Here is a 17,227-nt window from a genome sequence, read left to right as displayed (position 1 = left end):
TTTCCCTAAATGTGAATGAGAGTACAGGCATAACTTGTCTTATTGCTCTTGGCTTTATTGTGATTTGCAGATATTGCATCTTTTACAATTAGAAGGTTTGTGGCAACCCGATTTTGTGAAATGATGGTTAGCATTCTTTGGCAATCAAGTATTTTTAACGTAAGGTATGTACATTTTTTTAGACATAATGCTACTGCACACTTAATAGGCTATAGTGTAAACAGCTTTTAGATGCACCAGAAAAAAAAAATTCATGTGACTCATTTTACTGCGATACTCACTTTATTGCAGTTGTCTGGAAATGAACTCGCAGTATGTCTGAGGTATGTCTGCTTGTATATATTTGGAATCATTAGAGTCTGACCCTTTGCCCCCCGGATCAGTCCCTCCTGCCTCTCTGGCCTGGAGAGGAAGGGCTCTGGATACTTGTGTCACTCAATAGCAGCCAGTCCACTTGTCCTTGTATCAGCAACATACATGACCTGCAAACTCCCAAAACCTCTGGCTTCACTGTCTCACACCCTGCCAGCATCCTGCCACCTGAAAGCTATTATGAACCAAGTGCTGAATCAGATGTTCTGTAACACCATCAGTGTTCCTCAGGACTACCGTGGAAGGTACATTTATTCATACCCATTCTTCAAATGAACTGAGGCTCAGGGAGTCAGACTACTTAGCTAGAGCTGGTAAAGCTCATATTTGAACCCGTCTGCCAGTCCTGAAGTGTGCTCTGACTCCATATCCTTTCTCTGCAGCTGTGAAACCGAGGGTAGAAGTGGGGTTGAAATAGGCCAGGGGTGAAGATGGCTATAAGGCAGTGAGTATCAGATAAGATGTCAGGGCATAGCTAACAGGCTGGGCAGGACCTGGGGGTAAGGCCAGAGATGCAGCTGGATTTCTAGACATCCAGCTGTATTTCTATTTCTAGAAATACATCCAATGTACTTCTAGACATCCTAACCCTCAGAGCAACACATTTTTCCAGGTTGGGCCAGTTAACTGGTGTAGTGAGAGGGTTCAGATCGCCCTCTATTGGCCCAGGATGTATTGACGCCTAAAACCTAGGCTAGCCAGACTCCTACTGAAGAAGGCAGGAATTGGGGTTCCCACCACTCACACTGGCCCTCAGCTCTGCACAACAGAATTCAGGCGTGAATCCCATCCCTATGCATGTTTTCCTGTCTCAGACGCTCTGTTTCTCTGTCCTTATCCATCTCCGTTTGCTCCCCAGTCTCTCAGTCCATCTCTGCCCATCTTGGTCTCTCCCCCTTCCTCAGTCTTACCCTGACCCCAAAGATGGACAGACGGTGGGCAGATGAGCTTATGAAGCTAAGTAGAAGGGTGGCATCCTAAAAAATTCCAAGGATGCTGAGACCTGTAAGTTGAGGGCGGGTAGAGGCTGGGAAGGGGAGTCCAGCCAGAGTGACTGGCAGAATTGCCCTTGGCTGCCAGCTCTCAGGTGGCATTTGGGGTCTGTTGACCAGATAGGTGCAGGCGGAGGACAGGAGATTCTCTCCAACAGGAATGTTTCACGTCCTGGTTCTCAGTCCCAGGATGGGAACTAGATGCCCGGAGAGAGGGCAGGAGGATAAAGCCCAAAGAGGAGCACAGGAGCCACGGTTTGGTGCTGTGAGACCACATCAAGGCTCCACAAAAGGTCAGGGTCTAACCCCCTGATTACCTGCCTCTCTAGCCCCCTCACCTTCCACTACCTCCCTCCTCTCATGCTCAGAGCAGAGGCTAGGCCAGGGCATTTTACAGCATCCAGAATACTTTTATTGCCAGAATCGAGGTACAGCCTGCTCAGACTCCCATATGGGGCCCCCCACTCAGGAACAAAGGGAAAAACTGATGCTGGGTATGAATGTGACAGAGAAAATCCCACTTCACAGAAACCTTGTAGGAGCGAAGCACAGTCCAGCCTGACTGTGGCTTTAGGGCCCCACCCTAGAGGCCAGACCAAAGTCTTGGCCGTCACCCACTTGGAGACCACCAAGGCAGATCCTGATCCTCCATCCCTCCTGTCACAGGGAGAGTCATGCAGTGCCTCTGGAGCAGGAAGAAAACCCCCAGGGGTCCCTCAAGGCACCTGGCTCTCTCAGGGGCCCACTCAAGTTTCTGGGCTCGTCCCTGCTGACTAAACACCACTGAGCTACCTGCTGGAGATAGGTGCTGGGCAGAATGGGCAAGAGTCCCACCTCCTCTCAGTCCTGTGCCAGCCTATGTGGGTGCTACAGAGACCCTAGGGCAGGGCAGCTAGCTATGTGGCAGGTTAGCAAGAGGGCAGCTCTGGGCGGCTCTGATTGGCCTTGGCTGTTTCCTTGAGTTCTGTTTCTTCGTGAGTACCTAAAGGGCAAGGCACCAGGCCCGCTCTCATCCTTGACCCACAGCCCCAGGGTGAAGGGAGATAGCATCAATACTGTGTGCACAGCCCAACCATGGAGATCAGGGCTCCTGGGACCCAGTCCCCAGCCCTAAGCTAGGCTATTCTTAGAGGTAAGAGAGGTAGGAGTTAATGCCCCAGGCCCTGGGAACACTCAGGGAACACTGGGAACACATGGAGAAGACAACAACCCACCCCTGCCTGCAGGGGGAACTGGGCAGCTCCCAGAAAGCCACAGTTGGAGTGAGCAAGCAGTTAGGCCACAGGCAATCCAGCAGCTCCAGCCACTCATGGCTAGTAGCAGGCCAACCTGTGGCCAGTGTGTGAGAAGGTGCACCCTAGGGACATGGAGCCCATCCTAGGGACCACAGGCCAGTAAGATCCCTCATCAGAAGGCTGAGGAGCCAGGGCCTGGTGGGCGAGTGTGAAAAGGCCACGGGGGTAGGAAGAACACACGGTCCCAGCACTAGCGAGTGGGGCCAGGTGCCAGTCAGTCCCCCTATGGAGCTATCCTGAGGTCACAGTTCCACCAGCAGTAGCACTCTTGCCATCAAGGGTCCCTCAAGTAAGTCCAGACTATGTCTTCCTTGATTCCAGAGAGGAAGGATAAAAAAACACCATTTCCCCATTTCACAACCCAAGATCAAGGAGTTTAGATGATCAGTCACAAACCGCTAAACTTGTGGGCCATGGTAGAAGAAGCCAGAATCAGCAGCGGCGGCTGGGTCACCCCATGGCCCTGTCCGTCACGGGCATCAGGGTCCAAGAAGCACACGTTTCAGGTAGGCCAGGGTAGTGGTGTTGGCCAGCATAGCGATGTGCTCATTGCCTGGAAGCGCCTGCAATGACACTTCTTGCTTCTGGAGGCCACGCCAGGTATGGCAGTGCAGGGCACTCTGCAAGTTCACAGTGCCATCACCGGTGCCATAGTGGATTTTTGGGTCACGGTCTGGGAAGCTCTCATAGTCAAAGGACTCTGGCGTGGGGACCCCCGTGCCATAGAGGCAGTGCAGTCGCACGCCAGGCGGCGCTGTGGCCTCAACCAGCCCCTCTGTGTCCTGCCGCATGGACCAGCCGTCTTTGAAGCCGATGTCCTGGAAGAACTGGCGGTAGTCCTGCAGCGTGTAGTTGGCCTTAGGTGTGCGCACGAAGACTTTCTGCGGTGACCAGGTATAGCTGTAGGGCAGCAGCCAAGTGGTGGAGACGGCAGACCGCTGCTGTGCCCGGATCTTCAGGGACCTGATGACCGGGATCCGGTTGTTGTCTCCTGTGGGGTTAGGTCAGTCTTTGCTAAGGAATGCCAACTAGCTGGGCAGCGTGCTAACTGCCAGGCCCCCTGCCAGCCCCCAGCCAGCGCCCAGCCAGCACTCCACCATTGCCACACTGTGAACATCATTGACAGCTCCCCTATTTCCCTGTATTTTTGCTCCACCTGGGAAGCACACGACCAAGACTCGTTCCTTTCCTTCTGCATTTTGTCACTAAGGGTTCAAGAGCACACACCCATGGGGTGATTTGTGGTTAAAAACAATACCTTCCTCAGAGTACTTATCACCTGGCCGGTATGCACTGAGCCTGTCGAAGGTGAATCAGCAGGTTGGCAACCCAGAGACCCATTCTTCTGAATCTTTTATTACATGGAGCTTTATAAACCTTTTTCCCTTCCTATGCTCAGACCTACAGCCAAGCCAGCCCTGGTCTCATCCCATCCATCTACCTGGCATGTGGGCACCCGGGCCTGCAGGAGACAGGGCAGGAGGGGAGGCCGTGGACAGAGAAATGACAACAACACAAACACATCACCAGCCAGTGAGATCTCCAGAGGAGAAGCAGGAAACATGAACCCCGTGTCCTACTCAGAATCCAGGGCCACCCATCACCCCCTTTCTGACTGCAGACCTTCAGTTCTGCCTGACAGGGCCTGGTTCCAGGACCCCTCAGGAAAGGGAATCCCTAGCTATGGGTCCATGACTGCCACCCTTCCTGCCCCACCCCCACTCCCAGACTGCCAAGGCCTGACAGCAGTTTCCCAGAGTCTGAAGCAAAGCTCTAAGGGGGCTCATGGGGAAGCTCTGAAAGGGCCAGCTCTTAATTCCCCTATAGCAACTTGTCTCAAACTCAGAGGATGCCCACATCTGTCCTTTCAGGTCCAGGCTGGACAGAGTAGACAGTGTGATGAGTCCTTACTATAACTGGATCCACTGTCCAACTAATTCAGGGTCACTACGGACAGAAGCCTGATCACAGTGATCACGTGACCAACAGGCAGGTCAGGCAGTGCTGGTCACTTGAGGAAGAACGCTCATCAGATGCTTGGCCCAGCCCCTGGCTCACAGCTCCCACAGTCAGGGGCCACGGGGCTCACATCCAGTCCTAGCAGAGGGAGGAAAGCCCTCTGGCTCCAGCTGCCAGGTTCTAACAGTTGTGAAAAGGCAGGTGGATTGGAAAGGAACAGGGAAGGAGGTGGTTTTCCCAACTGCCAAGCAAGTGGGCCCGGATAAATCTGCACCTGCTTCCTCTTTGTGTTGCCCACAGAGGCTGCCTGCGGCTGCAGAGGGAGGTGTAACTCATAAACAGGAAGCCGAAGCCCAGCCTTTCTTCTCTGGGGTGAAGGTGGGGATGAAGAAATGAGGAGGGGGGGTCAAAGAGAGGGAGAAGTCTCCTGCAGAGAACTTTTTTTTTTTAATTTTTTATTGTTTGGCAGTGACATCTTAGTTTCCTGACAGGGATTGAACCTGCACCCCCTGCAGTGGAAGCACAGTCTTAACCACTGGACCAGCAGGGAAGTCCCTCCTCCAGAAAATTCTGGATCAAACCAAGTTAGACCAGCCAGGCCCACTCAGTGTGTGTGTGTGTGTGTGTGTGTGTACATGTGTGCCCTATATGACCAACAGTTATGTCCCTCTATGTACATGCTGCAAGCAACTTACACAGATAACAAAGGTCATCGACTAGAGAGGTGAATTTAGAAGTAGTGTTATATTCTCTTTTAGAAAGAGATGTCTGGAAAAGAATACCACTCTGGAGAGGGAAGGCTCTGGACCCAAGAGAAGAGACATGAGGGTGGCCCAGGAAGACACGAGAGAGGGAAAGAGACTGTGTCACCCCCAGCACCAGCCCTCCTGACGCTGGGCCAGGTGGGATCTTACCTGAGGCCAGGACACGCAGGGTCTTGGGCACGCCCCCCCAGGGCGGACCCAGTGCTACGAAAGCACGGATGTACTTGTCCTTCCAGTCCTGTGGCTGATGCTGCAGAAAGTAGAGCATGTACATGTTGCCCATACTGTGGGCCACCAGCACCACAGGGCCCCCGTACAGCTGGTACATCTCCTCAATCATCTTGCGGAGGGCCAGGAAGTAGGGCCCGTTTTCATCTGCAGGCCAAAGCCAGGCGGGGGTTAGGCAGGAAGGGTCCTTGAGCCTGAACCATGAACCATGTCTCAGGCCAGACCCAGGACTACACGGGTGGGGAGAGTGTGAAAATTCCAAGGGGAGGGGTCTGGTTTCCCCTCAATTTCCACAAAGGGAGCAAACAGAGGAGCTCCTTTCCCCTTCCTCTGCCTCATTTGCTATTCCCAGGGCTCAGAGGCCCAGAAATCTTGGGCTGAGGGTGGGGGAAAGACAGACAGGGTGACCAGGGATGGGAGCAGTGACGGCTGGGCTGGATGCCAGAACCTCGGGCGTAGGGGAAGGCCCAGGGCCTGTGGTGGCTGTGATCTCCTCCTTCCCACCTCCCATGGCCTCTGGGAGGAAACCAGAGCAGCCACTTACTTGGAGCTCGGCGCCAGTCGTAGGGGGCCCCCCGGACATCCTTGCCTCGTTCGTAGCCCCAGCTCACAAGGCTTTCCACCATGGTATGTAAATAGGAACCTATAGACAGAAATGCTTAGGTTTAGACAGAGTACAGCCGCTATCAGCCAGCTATACCACGCCTACCAAGGAGATTGTGACATCTACAGCCAGGAGATCCCCAGGAGAGCGCTCTACTGCTCTGTGCCCACATGGATCAGAGATGGTTCACAAGCCACCTCTTCAAACTAGCAGGGTTCCTCCCACTCTAGGAATCCCTCAGAACCTCCATCTCCATTCCCTAGGGGGCATGAGGAAGGGCTACATACCCACGCTGCTTTTGCTGGGGTCCAGGAACTCCATTGAGAAGGTGTCCCCAAAGCCAGGGACACGCACATCCACACCTTCGGGAAACTGGGTGGTGTGGGACGTTTGATTGTAGATCAGCCTGCCAGGAAGGGATACTGAGCCAGTGACCCAGAGGCAACACCAAAGTTGACATGTCCCAATACTGTCCTGGGCCCTGAGCCATATTCCCTTCCCATCCTCAAGTCTGGTCAGATGTATAGAGACCAAAAAGTAACAAAGCAAGTTTGTAAAGCATAGATCCAAGTTGTTGTTGTTGTTTAGTTGCTAAATCATGTCTGACTCTTTTGCAGCCCCATAGACTGTAGCCTGCCATGCTCCTCTGTCCATGGAATTTTTCAGGCAAGAATACTGGAGTAGGTTGCCATTTCCTTCTCCAGAGGATCTTCTTGACCCAGGGATCGAACCTGCGTCTCCTGCATTGGCAGGCAGATTCTTTACCACTGAGCCACCAGGGAAGCCCACAGATCTGAGTGAGCCCATCTAAATGAGGACCCCATCAAGGCTCACTCCAGAGACTGGCTCCAGAACCCATCGAGCAATATTCCCTTCTCCTCAATGTCACCCACATGAGAAGGCACATTTTAGATCTTGTGGGGAGAGAGACCTGGCTGCCAGGCCTGGCTCTGCAATGAACATCACACTTTACCCCAAAACTCGAGCAGCCTAACTTTGCAGGCTCCCACCACTTCCTCTCCATGGATTCAGTTCCCACCATCCACCCTAACATGACCCAGGGCAAAGCAGATGATGAATGCAACACACAAAGAAACCTGACAGAGAAACCCTGAGCACCAGTGGCTGCTGTGTGAGCTGGTGGGCAAGGCCTGGAGAAATGATGGGGCCAGGGTGGTAGGAGACAGGAGGAGAGCCTTGTGCCAGGTCAGGACCTCTGCTCTAGCGTCCCCTGATAATAAGGAGGCAAAGGTGCCCGAGGAAACACAGGTTAGACCTGCAGTCCCCAGAGGTCCTGAGTCCCACCCACCCTTAGGGATCAGCCACAGAAAGCTGATAAGTACCCAACACTGGCCCAAATAAAAGTCCTGGGACCCACTCTCTCCAGGGTGATCTGGAGATCATCCCAATGGCCACTCAACAAAGTTCTAGAAGGCCAAAGCACTCTGGTCTGGATGCAAGTCCCAACAGGTCAGGGGCCCAAGAAAGGTAGACAAGCCCCTCTCAGGGTGAGTCTGCCCCTCCCGCTGGCATTACCTGAAACCATTACGTCTCCACCACAAAAATAGAAATGCAGATCAACATCCTAGAAATAGCCCTGATCACACAAGGAGGAGGAAAGAGTCAAGAAAGCTGGTGAAATAAACAACAGGGAAAGGCAGGACACCCAGAGAACTGGCTGGAACCAGGCAGTGTGCCTCCGAGGAAAACATTTTAATTTGTAAGATTCCATTCGGTTCAAATACTTACTGAACACCAATTATGTTTCAGGTTCTACAGCTTTAAAGATAAAAGAGACATAGTCCCTGCCTTCAGGGAGCTCAGTGTGCTCAGAATATGCTCAGGAACCCTGAGCTCAGAGAGACACAACTCTGGGTTGAATTCCAGTTTGCCATTTATTAGCTGAGTAACCCCAAACAATTTTGTAACCATTTTGAGCTTCCAGATTTCCTCATCTGTAACACAAGTTACAGCATTATTTCATAGGGTTGCTGTAAGACTCAATGAAAAAAAGTGGGGGAGGTGTTCCCTGGTGGTCTAGCAGCTAGGACTTAGCACTTTTACAGCTGGGGTCCGGGTTCAATCCATGATTGGGGAAATGAGATCACACAAGCCACACAATGCGACCAGAAAAAAAGAAAGAAAGAAGAAAATACGTAAAATATATAGTGTCTATGTTCAATAATGAGTAATTCTCATCAGTGACTACCTTATAATGGGAGAAACATCCTAGAAAACTATGTTTGGCAGGCCAGGAATGCAAGTTAGAAGAGGCAGAAAGAGAGATTAAGAGCTCTGAGGGGTGGCAGGGAGACTTCACAAAGGAATCAGTCTCGGGGAGAGGGATGGTGGAGATTTGTTTGTTTGGCTGCACCACGTGGCATGTGAAATCTAGTTCTCTGACCACAGATCGAACCTGAGCCCCCTGCACTGGAAGTACAGAGTCTTAACTACTGGACCACCAGGGAAGTCCCAGGCTTGGGTTTTAAAGAGTGAATGGGAGAGAGTTGATCAGGCAAAGGGTGGAGAGAGAGATTCCAGAGTGAAAGAGCAAGTGGAAAGGAATCCCAGGAAAAACAAGCAGCTGGAAAAGCAGGCGTGACCAAGGCAGAGGCAAGGGAAGGGGTTGGGGTGGGGGGGCGAAGCAAGGCTGTGAATAGCAACTGGGGCCTAGAAACCACAAACAGGGCAAGAAGCACTGGAGAAGGGAAGGAGAGAAAGTTCTGGCTGGGAGGGCACAGAGGCAGTGCATACCAGATTGGGGAAGGGAGAAAGGTCAGTGACCTGGAGGTCCCTTGAGGCACAGATGAGCTAGAAACAGGCTCTGGAGGCCTCTCTGGACTAGGTCAGGGAGCAGCACCCTGCTGTGCCCCAGCCCTCACCGGACATTGTCGATCCAACAGTCAATGATGACGGGCAGCAGCAGCTCCAGGTTCAGCCACAGTGTGAAGTAGTGATCCGTCCTCTTGGAGCAGACGTAGTGCACGACGGACGGCTTGTCCAGCTTTGCCTCCAGCTGGTTGCCCATGTCACCGGGCACTGCGGGGGGACACAGAGCATGAATGAGGCCCTGGGCCTGGCTGGATACCCAGCGGCCTTCTCCCCACAGCTGTCCCAGGCTGCAGAGCAGGTGACACTCAGCAGGGCCCTGTGGGGCTCCTGGACACAAAAGCCTTTCTGTGTCCACCATTTCTTTGGTTATGGGAAATAGGCTTCTTTCCGCCTCATGACCTCCCCGAGTTCCCAGGGGCAGATTCAAGCAGTAGTTAATTAGCAAAGGGAGGGGATGGGAGACCTGGGAGAAAAGTTAGTCAGAAGACAACCGTGCAGCCTTGGGGCAAGGCGCACACACAATATAGCTTTGAGCTATTTTTCAGATTTCAAAACCCCCTCCAGGTAGAAGTTAACATGGTATGGATGGTATGCTGCCCACAGCAGAAGTGACAAGCACATTCAAGGGATTAGATCTGTTAGAGTGCCTGAAGAACTATGGACAGAGGTTAGTGACATTGTATAGGAGGCAGTGATCAAGAGCACCTCCAAGAAAAAGAAATGCAAAAAGGCAAAATGGTTGTCTGAGGAGGCCTTACAAAAGGCTGAGAAAGGAAAAGACTTGAAAGGTTAAAAAAAAAAAAAAAAAGGAAAGATATACCCATCCGACTGCTGTTGCTGCTACTGCTAAGTCGCTTCAGTTGTGTTCGACTCTGTGCAACCCCAGAGACGGCAGCCCACAAAGGCTCCGCCATCCCTGGGATTCTCCAGGCAAGAACACTGGAATGGGTTGCCATTTCCTTCTCCAATGCATGAAAGTGAAAAGTGAAAGTGAAGTCGCTCAGTTGTGCCCGACTCTTAGCGATCCCATGGACTGCAGCCTACCAGGCTCCTCCATCCATGGGATTTTCCAGGCAAAAGTACTGGAGTGGGTTGCCATTGCCTTCTCCGACCCATCTGACTGCAGAGTTCCAAAGAATAGCAAGGAGAGATAAGAAAGCCTTCCTCAGTGATCAATGCAAAGAAATAGAGGAAAATAATAGAATGAGAAAGACTAGAAGCACAAGTTGAATTAAGATTACTGGGAGAAATATCAATAACCTCAGATACGCAGATGACACCACCCTTATGGCAGAAAGTGAAGAGGAACTAAAAAGCCTCTTGATGAAAGTGAAAGAGGAGAGTGAAAAAGCTGGCTTAACTCTGAACATTCAGAAAACTAAGATCATGGCATCCGGTCCCATCACCTCATGGCAGATAGATAGGGAAACAATGGAAACAGTGACAGACTTTCTTTTCTTGGGTTCCAAAATCACTGCAGATGGTGACTGCAGCCATGAAATTAAAAAACACTTGCTCCTTGGAAGAAAAGTTAGGACCAACCTAGACAGCATATTCAAAAGCAGAGACATTACTCTGCCAACAAAGGTCCGTCCAGTCTTTCTGAAGAACCGACAAGATGATGGAAGTGGAACAGAAGAGGAAGCGGAGGTTCTGCCAGTTCACCTACTGCGGTGGCGTGGACCTCAACCAGCTGCTGGACATGGCCTATGAGCAGCTGATGCAGCTATACAGTATGTGCCAGCAGCGGGAGCTAAACCGAGGTAAGCGGAGGAAGCAGCACTGCTGCTGAATCGGCTACTCAAGGCCAAGAAAGATGCGCCGCCCATGGAGAACCTCCAGGTGGTGAAGACACACCTGCCACATAATCATCCTGCCCGAAATGGTGGGCGTCTACAACTGCAAGACCTTCAACCAGGTGGAAATCAAGCCTGAGATGATCAGCCACTACCTAGGAGAGTTTTCCATCACCTACAAGCCCGTGAAGCACGGCCAGCCTGGTATCGGGGCTACCCATTCCTCCCACTTCATCTCCCTCAAGTAAAGTAACCTGCTGGCCAATAAAAACAACAGCTGCTGCTGCTGCTAAGTCGTTTCAGTCGTGTCCGACTCTGTGCAGCCCCAGAGACGGCAGCCCACCAGGCACCCCCATCCCTGGGACTTTCCAGGCAAGAACACTGTAGTGGGTTGCCATTTCCTTCTCCAATGCACGAAAGTGAAAAGTCAAAGTGAAATCGCTCAGTCGTGTCCGACTCCTAGCGACCCCATGGAGTGCAGCCTACCAGGCGCCTCCGTCTATGGGATTTTCCAGGCAAGAGTACTGGAGTGGGTTGCCATTGCCTTCTCCAAGAAAGGCAGAGACTTCTCTTAAAAAAAAAAAAAAAAGGTCCGTCTAGTCAAAGCTATAGTTTTCCCAATAGTCATGTATGGATGTGAGAGTTGCACTATAAAGAAAGCTGAGCACAGAAGAATTGATGCTTTTGAACTGTGGCATTGGAGAAGACTCTTGAGATTCCCTTGGACTGCAAGGAAATCCAACCAGTCCACCCTAAAGGAAATCAGTCCTGAATATTCATTGGAATGACTGATGCTGAAGCTGAAACTCCAGTACTTTGGCCACCTGATGGAAAGAACTGACTCATTGGAAAAGACTCTGATGCTGGGCAAGATTGAGGGCAGGAGGAGAAGGGGATGACAAAGGATGAGATAGTTGGATGTCATCACAGACTCCATGGACATGAGTTTGAGCAAGCTCCGGGAGTTGGTGACGGACAGGGAAGCCTAGGTGCTGCAGTCCATGGGGTCCCAAAGAGTCAGACACGGCTGAGCAATGGAACTAAACTGAACTGATGCTGTCCACAAGCATGTAGATGCCCACAGACTGGCTGGAACCAGAAGGTTGATGATCCTCCTTATCTCACCACCAACCCATCAGAAGAATATCTAGAAGAATGTTCACAAGCTGATTACACTCTCTTTGAATCTTAACTATAAAACTTATCACCCTCTCCAAGTTGGGACACACAGTTTTGAGGGCATGAGCCCACTGTGGCCCCCTTTGCCTGGCAAAGCAATAAAGCTATTCTTTTCTACTTCACCCAAACTTCGGTCTCCAAGATTTAATTCGGTGTCAGGGTACAGAGGCCAGCTACGGCTTCATTGACAGGGTCTTATACTCTGAAAGAAGGATCAAGAAACAGGACAGTGCACATGGCCACTTAACCAGTCAAAGCTAAATCCAAAGAAGGCACTCTGGGACAAGCTTGTGGAAGGGGACTATGAACAAAAAAGGTTGAGAGAAGCTGGCACCAGCCAGACTACCAAGGTCCTCAGACCTTACTAAAGGTCAGAGCCCAGCTGCTAAATCCTGCTACAGATTCCCGAGGGCAACTCATCTGGGGACCCCAGCACCTTGGCACACCTGGACCCTGGGTTGGAAATGGCTCTCCAGAAGCTACATACGGTTCCAGCTACAGCCCCATGGGGATGGGTGTGGCCAGGCTCCACTGATGACTTCTCTCTACCTGTTCAGTCTATACAGAGTCCTGTGTTACTGCTTTGCCAGGCAAAGGGGGCCACAGTGGGCTCATGCCCTCAAAACTGTGTGTTCCAACTTGAAGAGGGTGATAAGAAGTTTTATAGTAAAGGTTCAAAGAGAGCGTGATCAGCTCGTGGACATTCTTCTGATGGGTTGGTGGTAAGATAAGGAGGATCATCAACCTGCTGGTTCCAGCCAGTCTGCAGGTGTCTATGTGCTTGTGGGCAGCATGCTGCTGCTGCTGCTAAGTCACTTCAGTCGTGTCCAACTCTGTGCGGCCCCAGAGACGGCAGCCCACCAGGCTCCCCGTCCCTGGGACTCTCCAGGCAAGGACACTGGAGTGGGTTGCCATTTCCTTCTCCAATGCATGAAAGTGAAAAGTGAAAGAGAAGTCACTCAGCTATGTCCGACTCTTAGCGACCCTATGGAGTGCAGCCTACCAGGCTCCTTCGTCAATGGGATTTGCCAAGCAAGAGTACTGGAGTGGGTTGCCATTGCCTTCTCCGTGTGGGCAGCATACCGTCAACTTCTTGTGACACTCAAACCCACCCATCTCCATTCCTTCACCGACCCACCTTCAAGGCCCTTCTTTGTCCCAGTGACCTTTACCTTTTCTCCCAGTGACCTTTCAGACCTCAGTGCTCCCACATGTCACAAACATAGCCCCATGTAGGATCCATGATCACTAAGTGGACAACCAGTGTTTGCCTCTTGTGAGCATTCACTGGGCTCCAGCTGTGTACCCAGCCCTGCAGAGGACATGCCCTCCTTGGGTACTGACCTACAGTGTCCTCAGGGCAGCCACGGGAGGGAGGTATGGCACTGGCTCTTATCTCCCTTTGTGCTGTGGTACAGAAGTGGGGAGCATGACAGCCCCTAGATGACACGCCTGTGGACTAGACAGTGCAGTGGCGAAACCTTGGTCACTGTGTCCACCACAGAGGAAATATCTGAAAGAGGAAGTCACCAGATCTGCTCTGCCTGGATACCCTTTGCCTTGGTCAGGGCATGTGGTCTCTAAAAGCGTCTCTTCCTAGAACTAGGGAAAGAGCCATTCCCATGCCTTTCACCTCAAGTAACACTGGAAGACGTGGAAATAGCTTGCTACAGTTCCATCCCACTGCCCAGGGCCTTCTGTATCCCTCCTCTGGCCTCTACTTCCTCTATTACCAATTGGAGACCCACTCACGAAGACTGGTCACCCTTGGATGCTGATCCTCTGATGGCCAAGGTCAGCTCCCTGCTTTGTGCCAAGAAACAACTTGTCTGCTGCCCACCATGGGGTTTCCCAAGACTAATGTCAATAGCCTCATTCTCTGAGAAGCTAGGCAGGTTAGGATTCCAGTTGCTCTGTGTCTCTAGGTACACCCTGAGGCTCCTCTGCTGTGATGGAGGATAACTAAGAACTGAATGAATAAATGAGTCCATTTAGCACCAATCCAGGAGAAAGGGCCTAGGATCTGTCCAATCAGAGACCACATACTTCCCAACGCCACATTCTTCATACTCAGTAATCCATAAGTCCATACAATGCTCCTGGCAGGCCCCCAGGGTGATGTCCAGGTGACCCAACCAGTTTCGAGCCCTGACCATCCACTCTTACCCAACTCCATTATAGACAGCCTGCACTGCTCAGCTTTCTCCCTCTGATACATAGTTCCCTCTGCCTGGAACTCTCCTGGCCTCGGCTCCAGCTGTGTACTCCAGGAAACCTTTTCTGACCCTTAATGTGATGGATGGATTCTCTGTGTTTGCCTAGCACAGACCTTACCTCTGGGGATCATCCTGCAGACTTACAGAAGGCAAGGACAAATATGCCCAAACTCCATGGTGAACCTGGGCCCAGCATCCCCCAGGGAGCATGTCCTGGCCCAGAGCTCCTGGTGAAGGACCCCTGGGATCACACTGCCTGCCAACCCCAGCTCTTCATGGGAATTATGGCTTGAATGAGGCATCCAAAGCCCCCAAGACAGAGATCTCATCCCTGCCATACCCACCACAAGGAAATACTGCTGGCTTCTGTACAGTTCCCTGGGCTAGAAGCGAGGAGGAGATAAGACTGGGAGGTTGCCTAGCCCCAACACAGCACAGTCCAAGTAGGTCTGACAGGGGTAAGGGTGCCATACAACATCTGTTCATAGCAAGGGTCTCAACCCTTCCCTCCACCTGTATCCATCCTCAGATTCCCTTGGGCCTCCTCCCTCAGGCCCAAGGCCACATATTTGATAAGTTAGGGGAAAGCCCTGGCAGCAGGCTAGGAGAGTAATCCTTCCTCAAAGAGCTTACTTTCAGTAATGCCCCCTCTAAATGTGCCGGGCTGGAAGGGTTGAGGGAGACAGCCTACTAGCCAAGCCCAAGTCAACGCTGAAGCCCCTGGGGGCCAATTTCGAGGGCACTCTACCGCCTACCCTCAGGAGTAGGGTAAAAAAGCCTCGGTCTTTCCAGCTAAAAAATGGGGATAAGGAGAGGCGAAGCTTGGAAATGAGACGACCCCGCGGACTGATGTATAAACACGCGATAACCCTCCCACTTAGCCCCACGTTCTACAGAGAAAGGTGACAAGAGTTTGACCACACCCGCGTCCAGCACAGCGGGAAGGGGACGGACCGACCCAGGTGACAACACAGTCATACGCTCCCCCACCTCGTGCTTAGAGGAGATGCAGACAGCCCCGCCTGCACCCCATCCAGCCGGACGCACGAACGAACGGACCCACAACTGGACGCGCGCCTCACCCAGCACCACCGGTGGCCGACTTCCAGCCGGGAACGCCGGATCTGCGAGCATCAGGAGGAACAAGAGGCCACCCGTGAGCAGGGTGGAGCGGTAGAGGCAGAGGCAACCCATGGCAGGGACCGCAGCTCCTAGTCAGAGGGGCGGACTCAGCTCTCGGGTCTCGTGCCTAGGCCCGGCTGGCAGCGACGTTCTTAACCCCGCCGCTCGCAGCCTTCACAGCAGCCGGGCCAATCAGGGCCCGCCTCCTGCAAACGTCCAGCCAATAGGAACTAGCCGCTAGGGTAGTCCTTCCCAGTCGGAGCTCACCGCCCCGCCCCTACCCATCCCTGGCCAACTCCATTAACCGCGCTGCACGCCGAGCGCATCGATCGATAAAGGCTCAGCCCTGCTTTCGCGCACGCTCTCAGCGATTCTCACCCAACCCGCCTCTGCTGGGTACCCAGCCCAGCCCTCCGCATCTTAAGTCTGCGATGAGCAGTTCTTATCCCTGATTCCTGGCGCTTCCCTGATCTAGGATGCGCCGGGCCGAGTGGGAATTCAGGGTACAAAACTCAGTAGCTCGCCGCTGCTGAGCTACCCGGGTCAAGCCTGAGGAAGAAGAGGATAAGTGAACCTCGGGCTGTTCTTGAGCCGGAGGAAACTGACCAAGACCTTTGTTCAACTCCCGAAGCGATTCTTGGCACCATTCCCCGAGAGCACCTGAGTTCAGGCAACATTGACCCAAGGACCCACCTGCCATCTGCCTGGGGTAAAGCCAGGTCAGCGTGTTTCGCTTCCCAGTGAGAGTTCAGCCCGCCTGTTTCTGGTTCTGGAGTGTGGAATCACCCTCTCACCCCCATCCGTGGCCAGTTTGTTCGCCGGGTTAAGAGTGGGCTTGAACCTCAACCCTGCGCCAGCCCAAAGGCGAGTTCCCCTGATGTTCCTCCACCATTGTCACCCCACGCAAACCGGGCATCCAAAGAGGACACAGGTTCTCTATGGAATGGTGGTGGGGGCGGGGTGGTGGTGGTAGGGACAGGTAGCAAATAGAGTGGGCAAAGGTTTGACAGCCAGTAATATTCTGGGACCCGGCATTACTTTGGAATAGAGAACCAGCATGTTTGGAGAGGAGCTCTTGACCCTTCACACATCCCTTTCTTGAGAGCCAGTCAACACCCTGGTCATTCCTGGCTGATTCTGAGACCTCTTCCTGCCCCTTCCTCCCTCCTTCTTTCCCTCCCTTTCTTTCTCTTAGTCAGTGGCTGATAGTTTCTAACCTTCTGGAGTGACCCTCAATGAATCTACTCACCACCTTGGCCTGCCCCTCCCATGTGCTTTTAGTGAAACACATTTGTGGTTGGGATACCCTCCTCTCTTAAGGTCCAACTATCTTCCACCTCAGACCCTGGCCCAGGAACCCCCTTCCAAAACCCTTCCTCACCTCCATCCCAGACCCCAGCAGAGTGGCTGCTGAGGACTGATATGGTGCAGATCCAGTATGGGTGACCATACTAGGCAGATGTCTAGAGCCAAGGGTCAAGTGGGAACAAGGTGGAGATCAGGACAGCCTGGGCTGCCTTGGATTCTGATCAGTCTAAATGCCTTGTCAGCCCAGTGGGCTCAGGTGCCTATGGGCCCCTCAGAAGGTGGCCCTGTCCTTGAGAGTGTTTCCCTGCTGGCCCCCTCCCATAGGCCCTGAAGATGATAGAGCCATGACCACTGGAGGAGGGGGTGCCAAGGTCTAGTCAGTAATAAACCAGTGCAGGCACTGTGGAGAGGGGCCAAAGGGTGAGGGTCCCCCATTTTTAACATGATCCCCTGGGCTGCCAGAGAAGGCAATGGCACCCCACTCCAGTACTCTTGCCTGGAAAATCCCATGGATGGAGGAGCCTGGCAGGCTGTAGTCCATGGGGTCGCTAAGAGTCTGA

At 52.6% G+C, this 17,227-nt stretch overlaps 1 protein-coding gene and 1 pseudogene across 1 annotated transcript; one reads left to right on the top strand and one right to left on the bottom strand.

Annotated features, from left to right (window-relative positions):
* Window positions 1-30: 30 nt before the first annotated feature.
* On the bottom strand, window positions 31-15,643 carry PLA2G15 (phospholipase A2 group XV). Its single transcript, XM_061387698.1, has 6 exons — window positions 15,320-15,643; window positions 9,097-9,253; window positions 6,502-6,620; window positions 6,155-6,253; window positions 5,533-5,757; window positions 31-3,650 (listed from the first exon to the last, which is right to left on the bottom strand). Exons 1-6 carry the CDS (start codon window positions 15,429-15,431, stop codon window positions 3,139-3,141), a joined length of 1,224 nt encoding a protein of 407 aa, XP_061243682.1. The 5' UTR covers window positions 15,432-15,643; the 3' UTR covers window positions 31-3,138.
* LOC133230347 (small ribosomal subunit protein uS19-like) lies at window positions 10,205-11,608 on the top strand (annotated as a pseudogene).
* Window positions 15,644-17,227: the final 1,584 nt, after the last annotated feature.

This window comes from Bos javanicus, chromosome 18 (genome assembly GCF_032452875.1).
Source record: "Bos javanicus breed banteng chromosome 18, ARS-OSU_banteng_1.0, whole genome shotgun sequence".
Classification (NCBI taxonomy): Eukaryota; Metazoa; Chordata; class Mammalia; order Artiodactyla; family Bovidae; genus Bos; species Bos javanicus.
Note: the sequence above shows the minus strand (reverse complement) of the source record. Positions and strands in the feature narration are given on the sequence as shown.

What these genes read in the sequence shown, in the direction of transcription:
- PLA2G15 (XM_061387698.1), bottom strand. Translation starts at nt 15,431, where the DNA reads ATGGGTTGCCTCTGCCTCTACCGCTCCACCCTGCTCACGGGTGGCCTC. An exon ending in TCGGCCACCGGTGGTGCTGG is followed by an intron (nt 9,254 to 15,319) that starts GTGAGGCGCGCG and finishes GTCCCCCCGCAG; the next exon opens with TGCCCGGTGACATGGGCAAC. An exon ending in CGACTGGCGCCGAGCTCCAA is followed by an intron (nt 5,758 to 6,154) that starts GTAAGTGGCTGC and finishes TTTGGCCTGCAG; the next exon opens with ATGAAAACGGGCCCTACTTC.